At 48.4% G+C, this 24,242-nt stretch overlaps 1 protein-coding gene across 1 annotated transcript in view; it reads right to left on the reverse strand.

Moving 5' to 3' along the window:
- Positions 1-22,300, reverse strand: part of STX18 (syntaxin 18) — a 100,863-nt gene extending 78,563 nt beyond the window's left edge. Inside the window, exon 1 of the mRNA XM_037045989.1 lies at positions 22,051-22,300. Coding sequence (XP_036901884.1) covers positions 22,051-22,218 — 168 coding nt within the window. The 5' untranslated portion in view covers positions 22,219-22,300. The remainder of the gene's footprint in view (positions 1-22,050) is intronic.
- Between the last annotated feature and the right edge of the window lie 1,942 nt (positions 22,301-24,242).

Below are 24,242 nucleotides of genomic sequence, written 5' to 3' on the forward strand. Positions count from 1 at the left end.
AGGTAACGAGCCCCAGGCAGGTACCCCTGTAAGCCCCACCTCAGGGGTGAGAACACTGACGTGAACCTGGCCTTGCCCAGCTCACACAGGCAGGAAGAGCCAGGTGCTGGCGGACGTCTAGGCTGATGGAGTCCCTGCACTTCTGTTCTTAGCCCCCGCAGTGCCGCGCCTCTGCCTGACCCGCTGTCTCCGTGAGGATCGCACACGTGTGGAGGCGAGCACGAGCTTCCTCCCAGCCCCTCAGCAGGGCGGAGCAGTGTGCTCCGAGGAACATAAGGGCATCTAATCTACACCAGCGAACCGACCGCATCGCTCTCATTTCTTCCCTTGGCTCATTACGCTCACCTGATGCATGTTCTGCACTTGTACCAGGACCACGTACCACGGACCAAGGGGCGGACAGGGCAAGGCTGGTGCCCTGGGGAGGAAGGAGTGGGAAAAGAGACAGTAACTGCAGGGCAGCGCAGGGAGGGGTGGAACCAACACACCGGCCAGCAAACACACCCCTCTCCCAGGTGCCCAGCCTGCACACACAACGAAGCTCAAGAAAACACAAAGATCTTGACAGGCCGGAAAGGACACGGCGTTTACAGTGAACTCCAACGTTCGCAGTGAACTCCACGGCGTTTACAGTGAACCTCTGTCCGGATGCTCTGGGGTTTACGGCTCAGTCAAGTCCACTTGGTTCTCTGAAGCTCAAGTCTTCTATCGCTCAACACTCAACAGGGCGGCCTTCCTGGGAGGGTTGTGAGAAGCCAGAGAAAGTGGCAAACACTGGAATGCTTTAAAGAAATACCGGATTTTATAGATTTTATTCACATACTTAGTCCTCAGGTGAGCCCCACAGCAATACGGCCCAAAAGACTACGCTGGCCAACACCCATGGACCAGAAAACACCGTCCTCAACCATAAAAATGTAACTTCCCCAAGACCATCTCTGTGAAGTGCAGACACCAGGCAAGGAAGTACATGGAAAAGGTGGGCCAGGTGCAGCCTGGAACAGCTGGGCCAGGTGGGCCAGGTGCAGCCTGGAACAGTGAGGGTTCCTGTTTCTTTAAAGGGAGAATAACTGGCAGCTCAAAGGAAACTGGTGGCGGGTGTTCTGGGCGGGGCACCAGTGTGGCTAGAGCCAGGCACAGAAGTGCAGCCCACAGGCTGGCACGGCAGAAGAGGAGAAGGAGAGGACACCAGAAGCGGGTTACGTGGGGCTTGGCACACCTGAGAAAGAGTGTGGATGTGGCGAGGGAGCCGGGCGACGGGACGAGAGTGAGGCAAGAGGTGCGTCCACAGCCAGGCACTGTGTCTGGTGCTGCAGCACAGCGGGAGCACATACGGTGAGCAGCCTCTGGCCCGAGGAGCTCATAGGTGCAAAGGAGAGGCTCGCACAGGCTGACAACACACACAGAAATCCCAACCACGCTCAGCGCCACGCAGGAGGTAGCTGCAGTGGCCCACACAGCACACAACGAAAGCAGAAACCAGGAGTGAGTGCTGGCCTGCAGAAAGGACCGGATAAAGGAACAACGAGACAGGGTCCAAAGGGTCTCTCAAGGTCATGCTCAGGAAGACTGCTGTCCCGCCTTCTCTATGAGGAGCCTAAGCAGCAGGGGCAGGAGGAAAAGAGAGGACAGTGTCTCTCCCTAGTGTTCTGGGTCAGAGGCCTCAGGGCAACGAGACAGAGGCACCGGTGATCCTCTTCAGGTCTCATTTCCCAGCATAGCTCCTCAAAAACCTACATTCACGCAGCTCTGAAAATGCGATTTTCTTCCCCCGACAGGACCTTTCAAACCTCCCTAGGAAGGGGAGAGCTAAACAAACACAACATAAAGAAACAGTACAGCGCACTGGCCGTGGCAATAAAATTCCTAGAAAAATTCATGCTTTAATACTTAACAATTATATCCAATAAATACCTCCAAACATTTGTTTCCAATGCTAATTGGAATGTGAATGACTTGAATACTAAAAAATGGCGGGAGGGGGGAGTTTTTAGTTACATAAGCATTCTAAAAAACTGCGGTCATCTTTTGTTTGTTTTGTGTTTCAAGAAAAACTTCAATTGCCAAGATTCCTAGATAAAATTTAAATATTTGTACTGGCCACAGCTGCTCATGGCAATTCTCACGAAGACTCATCAAATCATAAAATAACTTTAAGAGAAATGGTTTGAAGAGGATTATGACTATTATCCACTGTGTCTAATGGGTACCAGCCTGATGAGCAAATGCAATAAAAACGTATAAAGAGAGAAAAAGCTGTGTGACATGTAACGAGAGACTTGTTTTAGCAGTCTACGTGTATTTTAAAAAAAATCTTATTAAGTGTACAAAGCGACTGAAAATTTCTGAGTTTAAGAGGAAAATAAGTTATTTTTTCCTAGCACATAAAAAAAGTCAGCAGCAGCAACATCTTAAAGGCCACTTTTAAAAAACACTGCTCACGGGTGCGAGCCCCCCCCCCCTGCCCCACGCAGTCTTTCCTCCCGTGCACATCACTGCACTGCAGACAAAGTAGGCATTCAGGAAACAAACATCTGACTACAGCGTGACCTATCACCGACATTAGGCTTCTGCGATGAGAAAAGGCAGTATCTCAAATCTAAGAAGGTACAATGCCAAGTAGCAAGAGTGAATCCTTTAAGAACTATCAAACCAAACAAAAAACAAAATTAGATATAAACTCAGGTTTTAGACTGTGGTCAATTGAGGTCTAGACAAAACCCTGCATTTGTCCGCTGCCCGGTCTCCAGTCTGCTCCAAGTCTGAAAAGGTAATTGAACACAGTCTGTAATTACTGGATTAGACACAGATGGGCTCTGTACATTTCAGGGGGAAAAAAGCACTGTTTTGATTCATTTTATGATTGCCTGTAAGGTCAGACTTTTCAAAATGTACTTTCATCTGTTAAATGGTTTCTCAGATTCCCTGGGGTATATCTTCAATAACTGTGATGTTTTAAGCAATTTGGGCCTATCAGATCCTGTCTTTGAATGTAACTAGCTGCCCATTTTCTAGTATTATAAATGTGCATGTAGGTTAATTGCTACATCTCTTACATGTTTTCTGAAGTTGCAGTTTTGGGGGAAAAAACTGAAAAATTGTGCCCCTTTTCTGACAGGAATTGGTCATACTGACAAAGATTTTCAAGCAAAAAAAACCAACTTAGCTATTTGATAACAAGTGATTTCATGTCATCCAAAGTCCATGAAAAATATTTTCTAACTAACTAAAGTGAAAAATAGAAATAGGAAAACATCGGCATTTTGGACAAAAGTTGTAGGCAAAGTAAGTTTAGCTTTCTTGCAACTGAGTAACTTACAAATCATACTTGAGTCAAATCCTATGCATTTTTATTTGGTACCTATAAATAACTATGAAGTATGTTGTCTGTACTAACACACACACAAAAAGAAAAAGAATTTACTAATCTGAAAGAAGAAAACCCCTAAAAATGACATTCTGTATCACGCACAATAACAATGATGCCATCAACCTACTGGAATGTTAGAATCCGCAGAGGAAGACCATCTCCAACTGGGAGAGTTGGGCACGTGCCGAACTGTCCTGTTTCCAAACATCTTCTATTGAAACAATTTATTCAATAGAGCTGGACACAAACTTTTTCGTTATAAAGATTCGTGGCATACTCAACAGCTTGGGTCAAATGCCAGAAAAAGCCTCGTTGCCTAGCCCACTTGACCATAGGAAGTGGACTCCGAGGCAGGGGTCCTGGTGGAGGGGCCCCCAGCCCCAGCGAACGGAGGAGCCCCTCGAGGACCTGGAGAGGCCCAGGGCTGCTGCGCGCGTGCGAGCTTACTCGGCTCACTCCCGCCCACCACTCCCAACACCCCTGCCTGGCACTCGACTCTGAGATTTTTTTAAATCTCCTTTCCAATTACAGATTCATTTTCTATTCTACAAACACACTTTGGTTAGCTACTCTGGGATTCTGAGGGGACAAAAGCATCCCACCACCGGAAAAATTTAAAAAGAGTGTTGAGTAAGGAATAGTTTCAAAAAGCATTTTTACACATTTTAGGAAGTTGGTTATGGGTGTATATTTCAACACACATGGAAAGGGGAATTGACAGTCACATAAAACCCAAGTTGATACTCTCCACACGATTACACACGCAGGTAGGTGGTGCCGGTACTGGACCAAGACAGCCGTGTCCAAGACAACTGGAGCTTCCACTGACACTCTCTACAAGACACACTCACGTGACCTACTTGTGAGCCCTCTTGTCACCGAGCCAAGGAGGTTCGTTCGCAACGACAGACACTCGTGTTTTCAAAAAGACGCTAATTTGAACAGAAAATTCTGTGTAAACAAATGTTGATATCACCTTTACACAAACACAGCAATCACTTCATTTGTGTGCTCCTACAACATGCTGCAGATACAATGACCTCACACATACGAAGGAAGTGACTCTCAACACTAAACCCACTCTGTGCTCGTTAGAGCCCCGTGCACAGTGGGCAGCTGCTTCTCCTCTAAGTTTTGCCTCTGTGTGGACTGTCTCACAACAGCTTGTTAAACCTAAGACGTGTCCGTATTAAGTGACCGGAAGCTCCAGGTACCGTGTATATGCTAGAGAAAATTACTAACAATTTTGCTCTTGTTCTCTCTGGGGCTCACACATAAAACCAGGACAGTATCAGGCGACACACGCGCAGGAAGCCACGCAGAACTCGGGCCTCGTCACTGTGCTGCTTTGTGTATTCTTTGGGAGGGTGTGTGCAAACTGCGCAAGGAGCCCGCTGAAATGGTCAAACAGCCAGGGAGGGGAGTTTCTCTGGGTGAATCCACCGGTGAATTTCCACAGGAGTTCCTCAAGACTAGTTACTGAAAATTCCACCTTAATATTGATCATCGACACACGACAACTTAAGAGAACACAGGGGTCTTTTTAAAAAATGTACATGCTGTAAATTAATTACGCCCTTCCTTCCTCCGTCCCCTCTTCCCTTCTCCCTTCACGTCATTGCCAAAGTCACAGAGCACGTTTTGAAAGATCACACTACAGTGAACTCGATCTCCACGACTCCAAATCAGCGCTGGCTTCAGCCCCGCTCGAGCTCACAGCCCTCTCCACTCACGGGCACGTGCGCTTTATGTTCAAACAGCAGCACGTTAAATAAATTGTGAGCTCACAGTGGTGAAAATGAATATAAGAAACAAAAGAAAGCTGGAGAGATTTCTTCTTAGTCTTTCTCAAAAAAGGCCTTTCCCTTTTTAAACAATTTACATGATGTTTTATGGTCCTTTTAGAAGAGAATTACAGTGAATGGCACGTCAAGCGGGTTGTGTGAACCCACAAACCGCTCCTCATAAAAACTGCTGTAATTTTCTAGGACAGGGACAATAAAATATCGTACATAAGCCAAAGCTAAATCACGGTGTGACCACAGTAACAAACACATTATTTTCATGAAAATTAAGCAAGATAAAGCTGACAAAGAGATGAGAGAAAAAAGAACCTTCTCGTACATCTTCCCAAGTACTTACACGAGCATTTACAGAATTTTCCTCCATTTTACTAAGTGGCTTGAAATCCAGGTGCTAATCTTATACCCGAGTTTTTATATGTCAGTTCACCTATTTCCAATAAGAGACTAAGAAAGAAAGAAACTTCAATCGTTGCTCAAAGACACTCTAAATAAACCAATCAGCCCACTTGAAATTGCTAAAGTTTTTGTTTCTCATCAAACGTTATGCTTTATAGAAAGTTCTACCGGCATTTTCAAGAAACGCACTTCCCAGTCCAGACCACTAGGGACCAACGACTGGCTTCCCTTCCCAAATCAGGGACTTCACAGTTAGCAGCGCTCACAGGCAGCAAACACGGCAAAGTCCTCCCTGCTCCCCAGCACAACCAGATTCGTTATGTGCAAACAGCTGCGAGGGTCCCAACATGGTATAGGAAGAAAGGGTGGTCAAATAATTTTTCTAGAGATGAAGTAGTTCAAACGGTACGATTCTTTAATCATTGCTACGCTGACAAACGTCCCGCTACCCCGCCCCGTGGTAGAGTTGCTGCATGTTAACTCAGAAAGCAACATGAACACGGCGGTCTTCTCACTCGGGGACAGGAGGGACTGCGACCCCACGGCCACAGAGAAATGAAGCCCGCCCGAGACAACTCGCTGCAGCAGGTTGCCGCGGCTTATTGCTCAGTCAGGCACGACACTGGGGTTAGGGTCGGGGAGCCACGCCACAGTATCTATAAGAGTATCACTTACAGAGAGTTTTTAATGCAGCTATAATGATAAAATGAAACAGCATTTTCTGCTTAAATCTGCTATTATTAATTCTGGTTAGAGGGAACCACTTAAAATATTTACAGCACTCCCTTACAGCAAACATGGGAAGAGAAGGGAATGAAATAACAGAAAGCCCCAAATGAGTTAACTGATGGAAACCTTAAGACTGCTTTGACTGCTTCTCGGATTCTTACGCTAAAACGAGTGGCTCTTTCTAGAGTAACAAATTATGTTAAACTTAAACAGTATTTTTGCATATAAAATTCCCCTAAGTGTTTCCAAAAGGGTACTGTTAATTAGCATCTCAAATTTCTAGGAGAATATGGCAGTGATTCCATTAATCTGCTAACACATTGTGCAGAGAAATTTGCTCTGTCTTCTTTCACACACACAGTGTAAGAATAATTCTAAAACAGTGAGCTACAGAACAGAAGTTGAACACCTGAAATATATACTTATAAAATCCTTTAAAAATGCACTTTTATATCAAAAAATATTTTTGCTTCTAAATCAAACTTTAAGAAATAGAACATTTTAAAACTATGCAATTAGATATAAAAGCAGCCACATTTAAATAGTGTGCTATTAAAATGAATTTATTATTTACAAGGTTACAGTTTTTATGACAAAAGATGTAGTTATATTTGTTCAGGAGGTTCAGTGTTCAGCCTTCACTTGTGTTTACTGGAAATGCCTTCCATACGCTCGGGCCCCAGATCGGAGCTTCCCAAGTGGAATCTGAAGAGAAAAATAACACTGATCCCCCACCCGCAAAACAGACTGTGCGAACAGCACCCAGTTCCCAGATCAATACATCGATCTAAAGCAACCAAACGGTCCCTCGGGTTCATCAAAAACTCCATCCTAGAAAATAGATCTTTCAGAAAACTTATGACGTCCAGATGTCAACTTACAATTCAAATGATCTTCGAATTAAAAAAATTTCCATTAGCCCAAACACAATAATGAAAAATTTATCTAGTTTTGCAAATAGATTTCAAGAGTCTTCAAAGATGCACAATAATCTTCACCTCAGCCTACAAAATCTAGCCTGACTCCTCCCCAGATCATCAGTCTACCCGCCCCCCAACTCACCCCCAGCCCCACGCTGCCTTGACGGGGCTCTATGTTATTTGCCTAATATGGCAAAATCCTCACAAGCAAAGAGAAGAATCTTACTGAATCTGAATCTCTTTTCACCCCAGAGCCCGGTCTCCCTTAGGTGCCATCGCGGACACTGCTTTGGCCCCACAGCAGGGGTGCAGGCCAGTCTGCACGCCAGCTCTGCGGGCCACCAGGAGGCCTTCACAACTGACCACACAAACACAACACCCACACGCAGGTCGCCCTGTGCACTCAGACGCCAACGCGAGACTTGCATGGAGGTAAACTGCAGACATAAATCGAAAAGGGTAGAATTCTACCCATGATCCTAAAATTACTTCAAGGAATCAATCCCCAAGAATGCATCATGAAATCAGAAGGGCTTTAAGAGGGGGCGGTGGGGTGGGGGGAGCAGAAAAAAAGAGAGTGAAAGACTTTAGAAGAGGCAGCAAAGGTCTCACCAATCATTATACCATTGAAAGGGTTCAAACTACAGATGAAGTTGGAATACAGAAGATTGTAGAAAGGGCATTTAAAATTATTAACTGATCAAAAATTTGTAGTTGTCATAAAAAAAATACAACTTAGCAATTCAGTTCAGAAAGAAGAATATCCCCAGGAACATACACATCTGTTTAATATTACAAGCCAACTGTCAACATCCTAAGTGAAGTTTTAATTTAATATTTTTTCTTTCTTGATGTTTTACCTTTAATCAATGCCTCATGAGAGTATCAGCTTTCTATAAGAAACTGTTAAATATAAAGAAATGTTATTGTAGCATGTTTATAAAATCATAGTTCGAGAACTTTTTATTTTTCCAAAGCCTGACCACAACTTAATTATCTGCAGGACATTCCAGGCTCACAATTGCAAGCTCCGGTTCCCAAGCAGTTTTAAACAATGTCTACTGTACTGGACAGAGGGTGCAGAGCAGACCGCAGCGCGGCTGTGTTTCCCAAAGTCAGCACTGGGCCCTTTCGACATGGTTTTTATTTTCATTAAACAATATTTGTTTCCTCACTAATCATTAAATGGTTTTCATCACTATTGCCTGTGTTCCTTTCGCATGTCAGTTGTCAGCATCGGGGTTTGTGTTCGTAATAAATAGAAAAGTGACCCACCCAGTCACTTAAAAATGAACACACACGACGTCTGGCTCCTCGACACGAGAGACGCAGCAGCAGCAGCTCACGCCCTGCGCGCGGCCGTCCTGCTTCAGCCCAGGCTTGAAAAACTGTAATGGAGTAACAGATTCTACGATTCTCCTTTAAAACAGATTTAAGCTTCGTGCCTGCTTATGTTACTGTGGGCAAATAGATCTAATCAGTGGTTCGAGACATTGACTTGGGAAAATGGGAGAGGAAGAAGAAAAGCCAGCAAGTTCATATTCCTGACCATAATGGGGAGGAGTCGAGAACGCTGCCAATTCCTACAGATGGATGAGAAAAGTAGCCTGATTAACAGTAACATGCCAGAAACTGACCAGAATGTGGGGGAGCAGCTAACACAGCATTCCAGAACCTTAGGAATGACTCTGGGGAAGGAAATTTAAAAAAAATAAGACAAAGAAGGGAAAGCTGTGTGCTGTGAGGCATTATGAACAATTTAGAGATACGTTAAGTGTGGAAGAAACAAAGGAAAGTACATCAATGTCAGAGGTAAAATTAATAGTCATTAGAAAAAAATAATCCAACAGACAATCTGGAAAACCTTCAAGATGCTGGAACCCGCGCTGCTTCACTGGAACCACCAGTCCCTCCAGAGGAGGGGCCTAGTGCAGCCCAAACTCGCTGATTTGGGACTTGGGACGAACTCAGCAGTGACAGGCACAGACGGGGCGCTCACTGGTGTCTGTGTTTATGCATCAAAGTGCTCTGCTCACCGAAGCCTCCAAAAGCAGGTGCTGTTTTATTCCCAAAGATCAGGAGATGAAGCTAAATTATCTGCCCACGAGTCGCATGCCAGTAGGTGGCAGAGCCCAGAGTCCACGCCCCAAACCGTCCCGGGTGGCACTACCTTTATCAAGGTAAGAAGAGGTCAGTCGCCAGGAAGGCCCACTGCTGAACTTCTCCACAGCCCCCTTCTCCGCCGCCTCGTCCTCTGCCGGCCTCTCCAACGCCACTGCCCAGGGATGACTGCGGCCTTCTCCCCACTTGAAGTTCCCCCGGGCACCCTCACCCCCCACCCACACACGCCCTAATGCCTCTCCGCCTACAGCTCTCCCTCAGAAACCTCTCCCGTGTCCGTTTCTGCTTTTACGACTGCCTCAAGCACACGCCCCTTGGGTGTTCAGCAAGCACCCCAAATAACAGAAACTGAACTCGCCTTGCCCATCCACCTGCTCATCCACAACCGAAGCCCGGATGTCATTCAGAACCACTGACTTCCCACGCACACACCCAACAAATCCTGCCAAATCCACCACATACGTCTGGAATCGGCCTGGCCCCACAGTCACTGGTGGAGGTCAGGCTGTCACTATGTCTTGACTGGACTCGGTAACTGCAGTGGCTCGCCTGGCCCTCTGCCTTGCTGGAGGTCCCTCTCCCCTCTGCCCACCCTACCAGCGGCCAGCAGGGTGGTCTTTCTGAAACCCACACCCGATCCTGTCAGCCCCTGCTGAAAGCATTTTTCAGTTCACCATGGCCTTCAGGAGAACGCCCTTCCGTTCCCAGGCTAAGACGGCCCCTTTCACCCTTCAAGGCTCAGCTCAAAACTCACCTCTCCTCTGAAGCCCTCCCTGTGCGCCCCTCCCACCGAGCTCTTCACGTCCACCAAGGCATCCAAACACACCTTGGAAACAGCACCTATTATAGCATGCGTTTGCCTCCTAGTCTGTCTTTTCAGCGAACGCTGCGTTTCTCCTCGGCAGGGCTCGTCTCACTCACATCTGTGCACTGCTACCTGGCTGCATGCCCGCATACCCTAGGTGCTCAATAAACAGTGACTCGGTGAACGAAAAATCCATTCTCAGAAACCCCCTCAGGTCAAAGCGTTAATGAACTGTTAAGGAGGAATGAAGGGCACAATTTTGAAGGCAATGCACCATCTATTGTGGGCCACCCCCATCCACTGCTCCCCCCATTAGGGACGACCTCCCCAAACGTCCTTTGGAAATCCTTCTTCCCCTTTTCTCAGCCACATGTGTGGTCCTCAGCAGACCAAGCTGAACAGTGTACCCTTCCCCTCTGGCAGTGGGCGGGTTTCGGGATGGGCACAGGACTTAGTGTGAACCCATGCAGATGACTGAAGCCCTGGCTCCGGTAGGTGCCCAAGGGCAGGGCCTCTGCTCCCCTGGGCAGGGCATCTTGGGAAAGCAGGTCCGCAGTGTGTGGCTCTTCATCGGCCACGAAGCCAGAGCATGGCAGTGCCTCTGGGAGGCCAGCACCACGAGGGCAGAGCGCGGGGCTGTGCGGGCGCCGCCTGGCCCACAGGCCCAGCCGTGCCAGAGGTTAGGTTGCACCATGAGGCTGCTCAGTGGTGTGAATCTATTACCTCCCGTGATCACAAGTTGATTTACACTGGGTTGTTTGTACGTTGTAACCATAAGACTCCTGATGCAGCCAGTGGTACCTGTGGGAAGAATGCCGAGCTACATATTTCAAGAAATGAGCAAAACAAGGAGAGGGTGTGAGTGGACCCTCAGTCATATCTAATAGGCAATGAAAAAAAAAGCAACAGGATACTCCCAACACAAACAAAAGACTGAGATTCAGGACGCCTCCCACCCCAGACGGCATTGACCGGCCCTCACAGGGGTGTCCTGTGGTACATTTATGAAAAAAAAATAAAGTTTTATAAAGAGCTAGAAGAAGAAATAAAAAATAACGAATGCTTCTTTTTGAAAATGCCTTTATGAGAGGGAAAAAGGGCTTTGGGATAATTTAATCTGGAGAAAGAAAGTCCTAGAGGCAATGTAACTTGCTGAAGGGTTATTTATAAGGAGGTGACTGAAAAGCTGTTCTCCAATTTCACAAGGAAAAGAACTGGAGGAAACTGATTTCCATTTTGGTATGAAGCTGGAAGAAGGCGAAGGGAAGAAGCGCTTTAAGGAAGACTGTTAATGATGAAATAAAGCCCAGCAAAACCCTGGATTTTTATGGCTTTTAGAAGAATAAAATCACCTACGTTGATCCTTTTAGTGAAACCACTAAACAAGTGTTTGAGAGTGTCTTTATTCATGTAGACACGTGCCATATACTGAATCCCTACCATGGCCTGGAGCAGCGCCGGGCACTGGCAATCCAGGAGCCATTCCAAAGGGACACGGGTTCTGCCGAGACGCTGCCACACCAGCTGCAAGGGCCCCTGAGGGACACACAAAGTGGCAGCACGTCAGGGCCCTGCCCTCTCCACTCCCACCCCCCATGCAAAAAAGCAAACAGTGCAGCTCGGGAGACGGCAGGTTCTGCAGCAATGAAAGTCACAAAGTGACACGAACCTGTGATTCGAGGCTGCCACGGCCACACGCAGGTCCTTGCTCAGTGAGAACAGGCAGCGAATGACCTGAGTTCAGAAGATCGGCAGGACGGGCAGCACCTTTAGAGACAGGTGCGTTTGAGTGAGTAAAGGAGAGTGAGGTGTCTGAGCAAGAGGTGAAGCGGGAGACAGGCGAGGAGGCAAGAGAGCAGGAGGCTTGAGACGGAGCAGCGTGCAAGAGCTGGTGTGTCAATTCAGGAAGTGTGGGATGCAAAACTGCAAGAGTGGGCAGGGCTGGCTTTATAAAGACCTTTGAACACCAGCCAAACAACTGAGACTCTGCTCTGTGGGGAATGAGCAGCACCACACATGTCTGCTTTGGAGCACGATGACGAAAGCCACGTTTTTTGTACAGTGGCATGGTGTGGGCCGAGACAGGGGCTGCGCCCAGTGTTGCCGGGCGCAGGACGGCGAGGGGCTGAACCCACGGGGTCACCGTGGGATGGCTAAGAGGAAACACACGGTGGCGTTCATTCACTCAATCCATTTCACAAATGCGTGTTAACTCTGGGCCGCGGGGGTGGGGCAGCAGAGGGGATGCACAGTCCCTGTCCTCTTGGGTCAGGGACATGGAGACAGACAACTGCAGCCATGGTGGCAGTGTGGATGTGTGCCTGGTAGGCTCTGACTCCTAGAATTTTATTTACGTACGCTGGAACTACAGCAGAATGTCAAAATACAAACAGAAAAACCAAGCCTCCCAAAATATCGCCTCATGGGTATTGGGGAGAGACTGATTTCTACTGACAGTGGAGTCATGGAAAAGTAAAGCAAATAGGTCTGTACGGACTGGGCGAGACCAAGAAACAAAGGTGAAAAAGACTTTCAAAAGAGGGAGGCCTGTTTCAGGACAGAAACGTTTCCGGGTTCCATCTTTTGACACAGCTGAGAAAGACAACGCAGACTTCTCACTTGCCCTCAGACATGCATTTGGAGGCTTTCAGAAAATTCATCACCTCTCCGCGATTTTTTTTTATTTCCTTCCCTTAATTTAATTTAGATTTAACTTCCTCTTGTCACTGCTGGCTTACAAATTATGGCCTCCAGGTCTGGAGTCAATTAGGGCGATAAAGTGCCCGCCACGCCTTCATCGGGGACGTCTCTATGCATTTTCTTATTTCAAGAGGGAGAACGAAAAGCCTGTGACTCCAAAAGTTTCCAATCAACCATCACATTCTGTTCTTTAGAAAAGTACGCTTCTCTCCACACTAAGGAGAAGACATCAAACTACATATTTTGCGAGAATATTTCCTTTCCACCTGTACAAAGATGAATTGTGCTCTGGGAATTGCAAAAAAAATGGGTATAATACATGCTTAATAGCAATAACATTACAAAATCTTTCTACCATTTAAAATTAAATGCAATTTCCTTATTACTTTAATAGAATCCCTTGGAGTTGAAGTGTTTAACTAGCCCCTTCACATCAAGTGTCCATTATATAATTCCCTCCTAATATCAGGTGTATTAGGTCTGTAAACTGTCCGTTGACAGAATAAAAACACACATTTCCCCTGAAACAAAAACAGTTGAAAGGCGAGGCAGCCTGACTCAGAGTCTGATAATGGCTTGCAGATTCCACTCCAGTCGGGTTTAGAGTCCAAAATGCCACAAGAGCCAGTGACCACCTCTAACCTTTAGGTCACACTTGGAAGAAAAGCATGAACCGCCACGTCACTGAGAGAAAATCTGTCTGAGCCTAAAACTCTTGACTTTTACCTGTTGCAATGTTGAGCGAGCCAGCGAGAGAGAGAAACTCTTCTCTAAAACTGCCTTAAATAAAAAGGCGGAGGTGCCATGCCCACGGTTCTGCCACGGAGACGCAGCCTTGTGGCCCTGCCTCTCAGGCACGGGGATGCAACTCGACCCTGACTACTACTGGCTAAACACATTCTAACCCACGGATGCTCGACACACAGAGAAGAGACTGGAGGGCTGACGGGCAGACACCCGCCCGAGCCACGGAGGGTGGAGGCCAAGCCTCTACCCAGGTCCTGACCCAACACCTCTCTTCCAGCCCTTCAGTCTGCTGGAGCCTGCCATTGGCTGAAGCCAGCTAAGTCAGAGAGCAAGGAAACCCAGCCACACATTCCAGAGAAATCAGCTTACTGGGGCAGGAGAAGAGAGTGGAGAGTAGATCAGTAAGGGCCAAGGGGTAATAGGCAGCACACCCCACTGCCCACCACCCACACGCCCCCCAGCTGCACTGAGCTTCCCTCCCCAGGTTTTCCCATCCTGTGCTCTCTGCCCCTTGATGCCTCTGTCACATGCCTGTCCTGCTTCTCCTCTCTCCACTCCCGTGTGCAGACCAGTGAGGCCCACCTAAACGTCACCTCCTCCAGGACACCTCCTCTCAGCTTTACCCAGAGGGGCTCTCTGTCCCCTGAATTCTTAAAGTTCCTCTTTGGAAGATTTCTCTAACTGCACGAGTACATCTTATATTTATGAGTTTACTTATCACTACCTGACATAAATATTTTTCTGTATCTGTTTACTTGTTTACTGTAAGTTTCCCATTAGAATATAAACCATGAAAGCAGGGACTTTCTCTGTCTTTGCTTTACCCCCAGAGGCAAAAACAGTCACAGTCTACAGCAGGTGCTCCATAAGTCTTTACTGGATGGATTTACGAACGAATGAATAACCCTTCTAGACTGTGATGTGTTGGTGGCCGGATGGAAACCTCATTTCTCTCCCAAGCAGCTGTCTAACTGCCCTCTTTACTCCCAGGTGCGTGCTCAGCAAACACAAATCAGTAAGAAAGCAGCTACCCCGTGCCGAGATTCTGCGGTGCCGTGTGGTACAGGAGACTGGTGCTAGCAGCTCGACACACGGTGTCAACACACGGTGTGGACACACGGTTTCTCACGCAATCCCCACAGCAGCCCTTGAAGGCGCTGTGGCAGACCTGCGCCTTCAGGAGTGAGGCCCTCCTTTCCCTGGGTCTCCTCCGGAGAACTGCCTGCTGAGGCTCACAGCAGGAGGAAGCTGCCCTGCCCCTGCACTGGGCCTTCCCGGGAGGGGCGGGAGGAGCCTACGTCCTGCAGAGGTATTAAAGGGCTGGCCCCTGCCTCATTAGGCAATTCTGAAAAGTCGTCTCAGCTCTGAAGGAAGATGACTGTTGAATGAACAAATAAACAAAATAACAAAACAGTGTCCCACAGACAGAAAAAGGAGTTACAGTTTTTAGATATCTATAATGTATTAAGTTGAGTCTTCCGTCTCATAATTTTACTAACTAAAACCACAAATCTTTTCCCTTTTCCTCCAAAGCATACCTCAAAACTACCTGTAGGAAATGCATTAAAATACATTAACTTCAAATATAGAAGCCTAAATAAATCTCTATTAGAAGGTAATTGTTGGTTTGTTTTAAAGTTCGGTTTGGAGGCAGCTGTAGAGCCCCGAAAGCCAGCCGGGCACTTTTCAAGTGTGCACAATTCATGGAGCAAACACGCTCCTGAAGACAGCAGATGACCCGACGACACGCCAAGGAGAACACGAGCCTGGGTCCCGGGACAGCACTCCCCACGTGCACACCCACGCACAGGGCCTGGAGAGGGGCAGGCAGACCCGGGCGCACAGCACGCCCTGCCATTGCTACATCATCCCGGGCAGCTCGCGTGGCCTTGTGGGCCTCGGTTTCTTCCCCAGTACAGGGCGCCTTGCACCTGACTTGCACGGGCAGTCAACTCAGTGACAAAGCTCCCAGCCAGTGCCGGGCTGAGTGGGTGCTCAACAAGTGGAAGCTATTATTATTTTTTAGGACGACAACCAGAAAGCTAAGACATCCATGCAACATTTGTGGATGATTTTCTTACATAGGTTAAGGAAGTCTGAACTGAAAATCCAGCCGAGTTACAGGAAAATTACTCCTTTACAAACGGTCTCACCGCAGACTTCCTTTAAATGGGGACCCCCTCTGTTGTGCATTTAATATATAATTAGATACTGCTTACTCTTGACATTTTTCTAATCAAAAGATATTAATTCTCCATTTCCTACTGCACCATCGCAATAAAAACCCATCTTTCACGAGTTTTACTTTGTTCTGTTCTGCTTTTCATTTCACAAGTAATTATGTGCTCATCAAAGAATTCAGGGTGACATAAGCAGAAAAATAAACCGCCCCTAGAGAACATCTTTTGGCGAATTCCCTTTCATCGTTGTTTCCACATCTAGGGTATTTCTTGTTTCATACACACGGTTTAACCGTAGCTGGTTTGGGCGGCAACGTTCTAGCCTAACGTGGAAACATCAGCCCTCTGTCCACCTTACGACGCTCTTCGGTACGCCATGTTTGACTAGTAACGTCTCCGTGCTTGCAGTGTTTCTCTCCCTCTTCCTCCCTCCCTTCCCCTCTCTCTGAAAATACAAACGGAGAAACAGAATTAAAAACCCCCCTAGCCCCTAACGAAGCTCCGACAAATGGGCCGGTGCTGTTCCGTGACGAGGAGGGCTGGCAGCCCCGGTACTCCTAGTCTTCGAGACCCTGAGAGCTGGGAAGAACAGAGCGCTGCCGAGTTTAAAAGCAAAACGGTGCTGCAGGCTTTCCACGCCGGAGTCACGGGGGTTCACTCAACACACCACTTCCTTCTTCTGGTTTGTGCATTCTCTCTGAGAGGCCGGAAGGGGCCTCGAAACCTAGTATGTTTTAAACACACTGGGCTTTTCATAATACTAGCCCTAACTACGCACTGTAGACTTCGCTGACACTTCACCCACCAGAGGGAGCCCACACAGATGTCCACGTAGAAAGAAACCCCAGACATCAAGTCTGTACAAACCCTAGATTATTCACAATACAATCAATACTGTAAAATCACTTAATGGCACTGTATTTCTATCCCAATAAGATGAAATGAGATCAGGTGTGTGAAGTCTTTGACAGAGCATCTGACCTGCAGCAGCAGCTCAAAAACAAACTGATTCTCCAAAGTCTGTACCCTCCACAGCACTCAAATGAACGAGCTGATGCTCTGACTCTCACACTAGGTGACGCGAACATGGCGGATGTCTGCCCGGCGGGTGATTCACCCTCAGGCTGCTGACGAACCTGGGCCTCGAGCTAGCGAGGCAGAACCAAACCCTGGACAGGGAGAATTCTCCTAAAACGTCCCCCGAGGGGACCTGTTTCGGCAGCCCTGTCCTTGTACCTGACACAGTGAACCGATTGTGACCTGCCGCCCAGCAACTGAGGAAAGGAACTCTGCCCCATCCAGGTTTTTCTCGGCTCGAAGAAGATGAACTGACTGTCCCAGAGAACTGTGCCTCCACAGTGCGTGGTGAAATCACTACCTCCAAGATGAGCGTCTTCCAATGGAGCCAGTGCGCCGGGAAGACCGAGGAGCGCTGGGAAGAGCCTGGCGTGGAGAAGGGCCCTGACGGGTCACCGAGGCTGGCTCGCCTTGGGTTTCTGCCCATGTGGGGCAAGGCCGGGCCTGTTGGCTGGATCTGAGAGGCGGACCCCTGAACAGCACAGGGGTGAGGGGCACCAACCCCCTGTGCTCAAAAATCCATGTGTGACTTTTGACTCCCCCAAAACTTAACTACAGTCACCCCTGGGTATCTGCAAGAGACTGATTCCAGGACCCCTCACAGATACCAAAATCTACAGGTGCTCAAGTCCCCGATATAAAATGGTACAGAACAGTGCATGAAGCTGCCTCTCCGAGTCCAAGGACCCCTAACCTCCAAACGAAAACACTGTTTTGGAACTGAAACCTGGGGGCACAAACCAGGTTTGTGGCTGACTGAATGCCCAGTTATATTTTAAAACCTGTGTGCACGTGGACCCACGAACCTGTGCTGGCCAAGGGCCACCTGTACTGGCCACCTTATCTATGGCTCAATTGCCTCTGAGATCGAACTGCGGCCGACCTGGGGAACCCCGCTGGGCTCCAGCTGCCTGCCCAGTCCAGGTCTACAGGAAGCGCTGCCACTGGGGAGGTGGTGGCCTCGGGCTGCCTCGGGAAACCTCAGGTGCTGCCAGGCTCCTGGGACTCATTCTCTGCTGCTCAGAACTGGACAAGAAGAAAACAGGAGTAGCAGGCATTCTACTCTAACTCCGAGAAAAATGTTACTGCGACATTTGTTACCATTTAACTTTGCCGCTGGAACACTGGGCATGGTTCTACCTCTTACTCTAGCCCCACAGAGGAATAACATGGTTGAGCCTTCCTCCCAAACACCTCCTCCACCCACCCACTCCTGTCCACCCTACTGCCACTAGCTCATCGGCTTTTCCCTGAACAGCTGTAGCAGCCTCCCACTCAGTGCCTCCCGATCAGTGCTTCTGTGTCAGCCTTGCACATTGCAAACTCACCTTCAAGGCTGACCATTATTTTAAAACACAAACATGGTCCTTTCCTGTCTCTGCTTGCAAAGCCCGGAGCAAAAGCTGCAAGCTCCGCAGAGCACTGCCGACAATGCTGTCACCTAAGGGCTGGGAAACTTCCTCCTCGAAGAGTACGTACAATTGGTTCTCTCGGCCTTTGCAGGCTACAGCCCGGCTACCATAGCACAAGAGCATCCACAGCCCATATGTAAACAAACAAACAGGCTGCACTCCAATAAAACTCCACTTAAAAATGGGTGGCAGACAGACCTGGCCTGTGCCTGGTGGCGTGAGAAAGGCAAAGAGGCAAGGGTGCAGGAGAGTCAGAGGAGAGTGGGAGGAGGCGGGGTCTCTGAGGAAGCAGGGACCAGGTCATCTGGCTTTAGTCACTGCAAGAACTCTGGATTTCAGCCAGGAGCTCAAGATAAGCAATTCCTAAGAAAATAAAAACAAACGACACTGAGCTTCCACAAAGACAATGTGTGATGAAGAGAACCTCACCCGAGGGCCTACTCTGAAGACTGAGCCCCCAATGGCTCCGCCTCCACCGGCTCACACGCAGTCGGAGCACCTCTGTTTAACAAGGAGCCCCGGCGGTTGTCTAGTCTAAGCTCTCGGATTTGCGAGCGTGGAAACCCCAGGAAGGTCACGCAGCCTGCCCACTTCGGGGCTGGCCTTGCGCTATGACACAGGTTTCCTGTGCTTTTCATCAGCCCCTGCTACCCCGGACAGTTTGGCTGCTTCTGGGGTATTCATTTCCCAGGGGGCGCTCTCCCTGGCCACAGTTACCTTTGTAAGTCAGTGAGAAAAATGGACAGCGGCCACTCTGAGGCACCTGCAGCCACATCCCCACACCCAAAATCTGTCACCTACAAACCTCCACAGTCCGAGTTTTCATTCGCCACAGAGGTGAGAGCAACCAGGTAGGACAGGCAAAGGCAAGTCAGGCACTGTGAGGACTGTTGGTGTTGGTTCTGCCTGCCCGACATCTCTCACCCCACATACCCAGAAGCAGCACCCTTCCCCCAGGTCCCGGGAGGCCAACAACCACAGCAGCCAACCCCCCTACTCACTGGAGGGGACATATGACCTGGGCCATTTAAGAAACCTTATCCCTCTGGTGCCATAAACAGGGGTCAGGATCCAAGGAGAACCAACTAGAGTCCCTTCCGGGGGTTACACGGGTAAGAGCTAGAGAAAGCAGCCCCATCCTGTGTTTCCCAGCCACACGAGCCAAGGCATCCCCGTTCTGCTCAGGTCAATTTACGTTAGGTTACTCTCACCTGCAACCAAAAAGCTCACACTGGGGCAGGCACCTGCACACCTTTTCTCATCTCATCTGCATAACAGCTTCACACAGTTGTTATTACTCTATTTAAGGTTAAGTATCTTGCCCAAGTTCCTACACCAGTAAGAGGCACTCTGATTCAGGTCTTTCTGCTCTAAAAAATGTTTGGTCTCCAGTTATAAATCCAGGAGTAACCTAAGGAGAAGACTCACTGCCATTCTAAAGCCAAAGAACTGAATTCCTGGTTTAGAACCACAGTGGAAATTAAAGGGGGTGGGTGGGGGAGGGGCATAACAGCATTAAAGCACCTGCCTCCTCCTTCTGGCTCTGTCCTGTGACCTTGGGTATTAGGACTCTGGGCAAGACGTGTCTCTTACCTGGGTATTAGTTTTCCCATCTGTAAAATGAGACTCCTACACAACATGAACTTAAGATCTGTAAGTGCACAAAGAACAAAGCCCAGGGGTCAGCTTAGGAAGAAGGTTCTATTTTTAGTACATGTCAGGTAAGACATCCAGCAGATTTCAACTTCAATGTCTGGCCCAACAACTGGTAGCGGCTGCCTGGGGCACACTGTGCAAAGGACTCTGAGCTTCCCAGGTCTGCTGGGAAATGAGCACTGGCTTGGAATGAAAGCACAGGAAAGCTGAGTGGTTTAGGGAATACAGCTTGGCACCAATGATGAAAATAGTCTAGACTAACTACGTGGGTTTGGGGCGGGGTGAAGCGGAATAGTAATAACCAGTATGGTTCTTTATGATATATACACAGTTTCATAAGATCCTAATAGTATGCTTATCAGTTAGTTGGGTATTATCACACCCATTTTATAGAAAGGGAAAATGAGACTCAGGTCACAGGACTTGCCCAAGTCACCCACTCCTAACTGGCAGAACCCAGATTCAAACGCAAGTCTTCTAAATCCAAATCCTACTCCTCTCTCTCCACTCCCAAGGCCCCCACTAGTCCCACAGTCCAAACAGTTAACCGATCAAGCTCTCACTGCAAAGCGGTAGAATTATTACCATTTGGAGTTGTTCAGATATAAGTTCCTTCCCCCATAATTCGAAGTGTCCTTACTGTCTAATTTGTTTGTAATTTAATGGGCAGATGTGCACTGAGTACATAAATCGAGCATAAAAGTAACCAATCTGCATACCTTTGTGCACCCTCTTTTCTCAGCCTGAGACGCCCCTCTCCGCCCCGTCTGAGCTGGAACCAACTACACCTCTTTCAGGGTCAGTGTCAGGAACCATCACCTCTACAAAGCCATTCTTGGCACTCAGGAGCAACTGAACACACTTCCTGTGTGCCCTGCACACCATCTACAAGGCTTTATGGCACTTGTTTTGTTAATGTCTGTTCCCCCCACCAGACCTTTTGAATTATTATTCTAACACAGTGCTGGTTAGAGGTAGGTGCCTAATCGATGCTTACTGATAGGTTGAGTGGATTTGTCTGGCCAATCTTCCTCCTGGATGGTTGACTAGCTTCTGCAAACTGCCACTCATTAACTCATGCATACAGGTATTCATTAAAAAAACATCTAAGTGTCTGCAAAGTACCAGGTGTTGGGCTGTGCCAAACAGAAGTGGATTTACCAAGAAATTAATGAAGTTCACCTTCAGAGCCCTTCACCCGCACCTCTGAACTTCTTCTGCGAGTTTGTGTTTTTGTTTCTTAGAGGACACACAACTGTCTAACCTCCAAGCTAGGCAGAAACAACACCCACCCGCACTGCTGAGGACACAACAGCAAACAAGGCGCGCATTATCTCTCCCGCACAGAGTGCAGTGGGGAAGACAGACAGCATTTGTTCATTTTTTTTTTCATTCAACCACCACATACTAAGCAATGCTGAGCCTCGCACCGGAGATTCTGAGGCCAAGCCAACCCCGTTCCTGCCCTCAAGCAGAAGGACCCTGCTCTCCTGAGCGAAACCCCACTGTGCTCGGGGAACAGAAAGGAATTTTGATAACTCTAACACAGAGTGTCTATGAAAGATTACCCTACATCAGTCTCAAAACGTACTGATCCCTACTGTGCACCCTAATCTACCGCAGGAGGCCCGGGGAAAGCAGAGGTCTGCGGAACACGATCTTTGACCCCAGTGCGCGGGGGCGGGGGGGGGGGGAGGCGGGGCACGAGACAAACATTACAGGCAAAAACACCGTGGTTGGCGCTGCGACGGAAAAGCACCTGTGTGTGGAGACACTTCCCCGGCGTTAAGGTCGGCGGTGACAGCGAACTCACGATCTTACAGAGCAGTCCCTGAACTTTGCGAACTGAGAATTCAGAGCGTCTCTCCGGCCGCACACCCTCCCCCAAGAGAAATCAGGTTCCTAGAATGCCTCTCACTGTACGTCCCCATTCTCCGAAGAGAGGCTGTTCCTTTCCCGAGGCAGCTGTCGGCTCATTGGGACCAACTCTCCGGTCCCCTCTTTAGACCACTGTTCTCCACGCGCTTCTTTCACACACTGCTTACGGGACAAGGTCTGGTTTGGGGTCTGAGAGGTTCGTCGGGGGTCCGCCCCCCACCTCCAGCCCTCCGTTTCCATAGCAACCTGCTCACCACTTCGCGAGCCCGGCAGGAGAAGTCGCCCTTGGGCCGGGGGCTCCGGCGGAACAACTCGTCACGGCCGCCATCAACCCCGCCGCCCACCGCCACTCCCAGCGCTTTGTTCCGAGTCTTCACGGTCTTGACGCTGGCCCGGAACAACAGTGTGATGTCCACCGCCATGACGACCCGCACTCACAGCCCAGTTCCCGGCCGGCCCACGTCAGCAGCCGGCGACGGCTGCGCGAAGCGGGCTGCCGGAGGACCGTTCCGGTTCTGCGCGCCTCCGCCCGCCAACGGTGACGCGAGAAGAAAGGTTCCGGCCTCCGCCCGCGCGCGAGACGGGTTCCCGCGGCGCCCCGAACCCTGAGATGCACACATTGGCGCCCCTTTTTCCTGCCAGCAAAACCAGCCCGGCTCGATGGCATAGGGAGATCCGGAGTCTCTTTAGGGAGTGTGGACTCCGGGGGCGAGAGGATCGGGAAGCCAACAGGCTCCATCCCATCTGGTGGCTTCCACACTGACTTAGCCCCGCGGCGCGGGTTGCGGGGACCAAAGGCGACCCAGCCTGACCCCAAAGGCCCGCCTTGTGCTGGGCCGAAGCACGGGGGCACCTTTTGAGTGCAGTAAGTTCTAAGGCAGGGCAGGTGTGCTTGGCACACCTAGAAGCATGAAGCCTTTCGTTTTTCATCCTTGAACCACCTGAAGCCAGAACCTTCCTCAGAGTGTTACTGTGAAAATTAGAGTTAACACGTGAATTTTGGCGTTGCCTGGCTCCTAGTGATCAATACAAATTAGTTACTGTTGTTAATAATATCACTATCATTGTTGTACTTAAGGTGAAGAGCTGTATAAAGAAGGCATCACTATTAGAGAAAGGCAGGTTTGAAGGATGACTAAGCATTTATAAGGTGGAGACAAGGGTAGAGATGTCCCTGGCTTCTGTTCACCCTTGACGTGGAGTTTTTAAACAGAGTCACAGTTCATTAAATTGACTCTTAGCCAATGAGTTCTGACTCCAGTTTGACACAAGGTTCAGATTTAATTCACGATCTCATTGATTTCAAGTTTGTTTTCTTTTTTAAAAGAGGTTGAACGACTCAGATATGTATTAAAACTCTTGTCGAAGAGTGGTCAGCAAGATGAGGTTCTGTTCATAACACGAAGGTGTTATTTGACTTTTCACTCGTTCTCTTCTGAGTTGCACACGATTGTGTTTTCCAGAGGCTGTGTGGCTTGGGGTATTGCAAAAGCAGTACATGCAGAACAGCCGTCTTCTATTAAGCCAGGCATAGCAGGGTTCGCAAAAATGTAAAACGCTGCCATTCTCACCAAGGTTTTTAAATTCGTTCCGGAAGTGTATTTTTCTCATGAAAAGATACATTTATGTTGATATGCAAATATGTAATGTATTCATTTTTGTTTTTAAGTGAATGACTATTTAAAATTTTTGTTTTCTAATATGGTAAATACCAATTGATAAAACCCATATACATCTGTATAAACAAAAGTTAATAGTTAGGGCCTTCAGTAATTTTTAATAGTGTAAAGGAGTTCTGAGGCCAAAAGTTTGAGACCCATTGTGTTAAATAAGTTTATCCAAAATAGATGTCAGGAAAGGACACCGCGCCTAACAGGAAGGGGAGACCCAGGCCACTTCAGCCGTCCTGTGGGAGGAAAATGAGTTTTCATACAGTTTTTTTCTACCTACAGAGTAAGAGAAAAAATGAGAAAGAAATTACAAAACCTCAGCCAATGATTCTGTATTGCATAAATGAACCTTTGTTTTATTGAGACATTAATGAGTCTTTGACTATGCAAAGGTAAGCCTGGGGCAGAGTAGAAGAGAGTTAAACAGCTCTGCATAATGTGGTGAACAGGATTGAATTAAGGGGTAAGAGAGAGAAACCAGAACCCAGGGAGGAGGCCTGTCCATTGGGAAGGGTTTTGGAGGAGGAGAGGGTTGACCTACACCGAATGCTCAGTGTGAGGGGTGTGTTTGGTGCGGTTACTAGTTTGGGGGAGGGAGGGTAAGAGGGTGGGAACAGAGGCCTGAGTTTTCTCTCTGGATCCCCCAAAGCAGAAAAGGCTGTGGAGATGAGACCCAAGCAAGTTCTATGAGGCACAAGAGACCACAGTCCATAATATTCCCAGAAAAGCCGCTGAGGAGGCCATTGGTAAGACATAAGATTTCACTTTTATTATTA

The sequence above is a fragment of the Sturnira hondurensis genome, unplaced genomic scaffold, assembly GCF_014824575.4.
Source record: "Sturnira hondurensis isolate 20B ecotype Veracruz unplaced genomic scaffold, ASM1482457v3 Scaffold0000780, whole genome shotgun sequence".
Lineage (NCBI taxonomy): Eukaryota > Metazoa > Chordata > Mammalia > Chiroptera > Phyllostomidae > Sturnira > Sturnira hondurensis.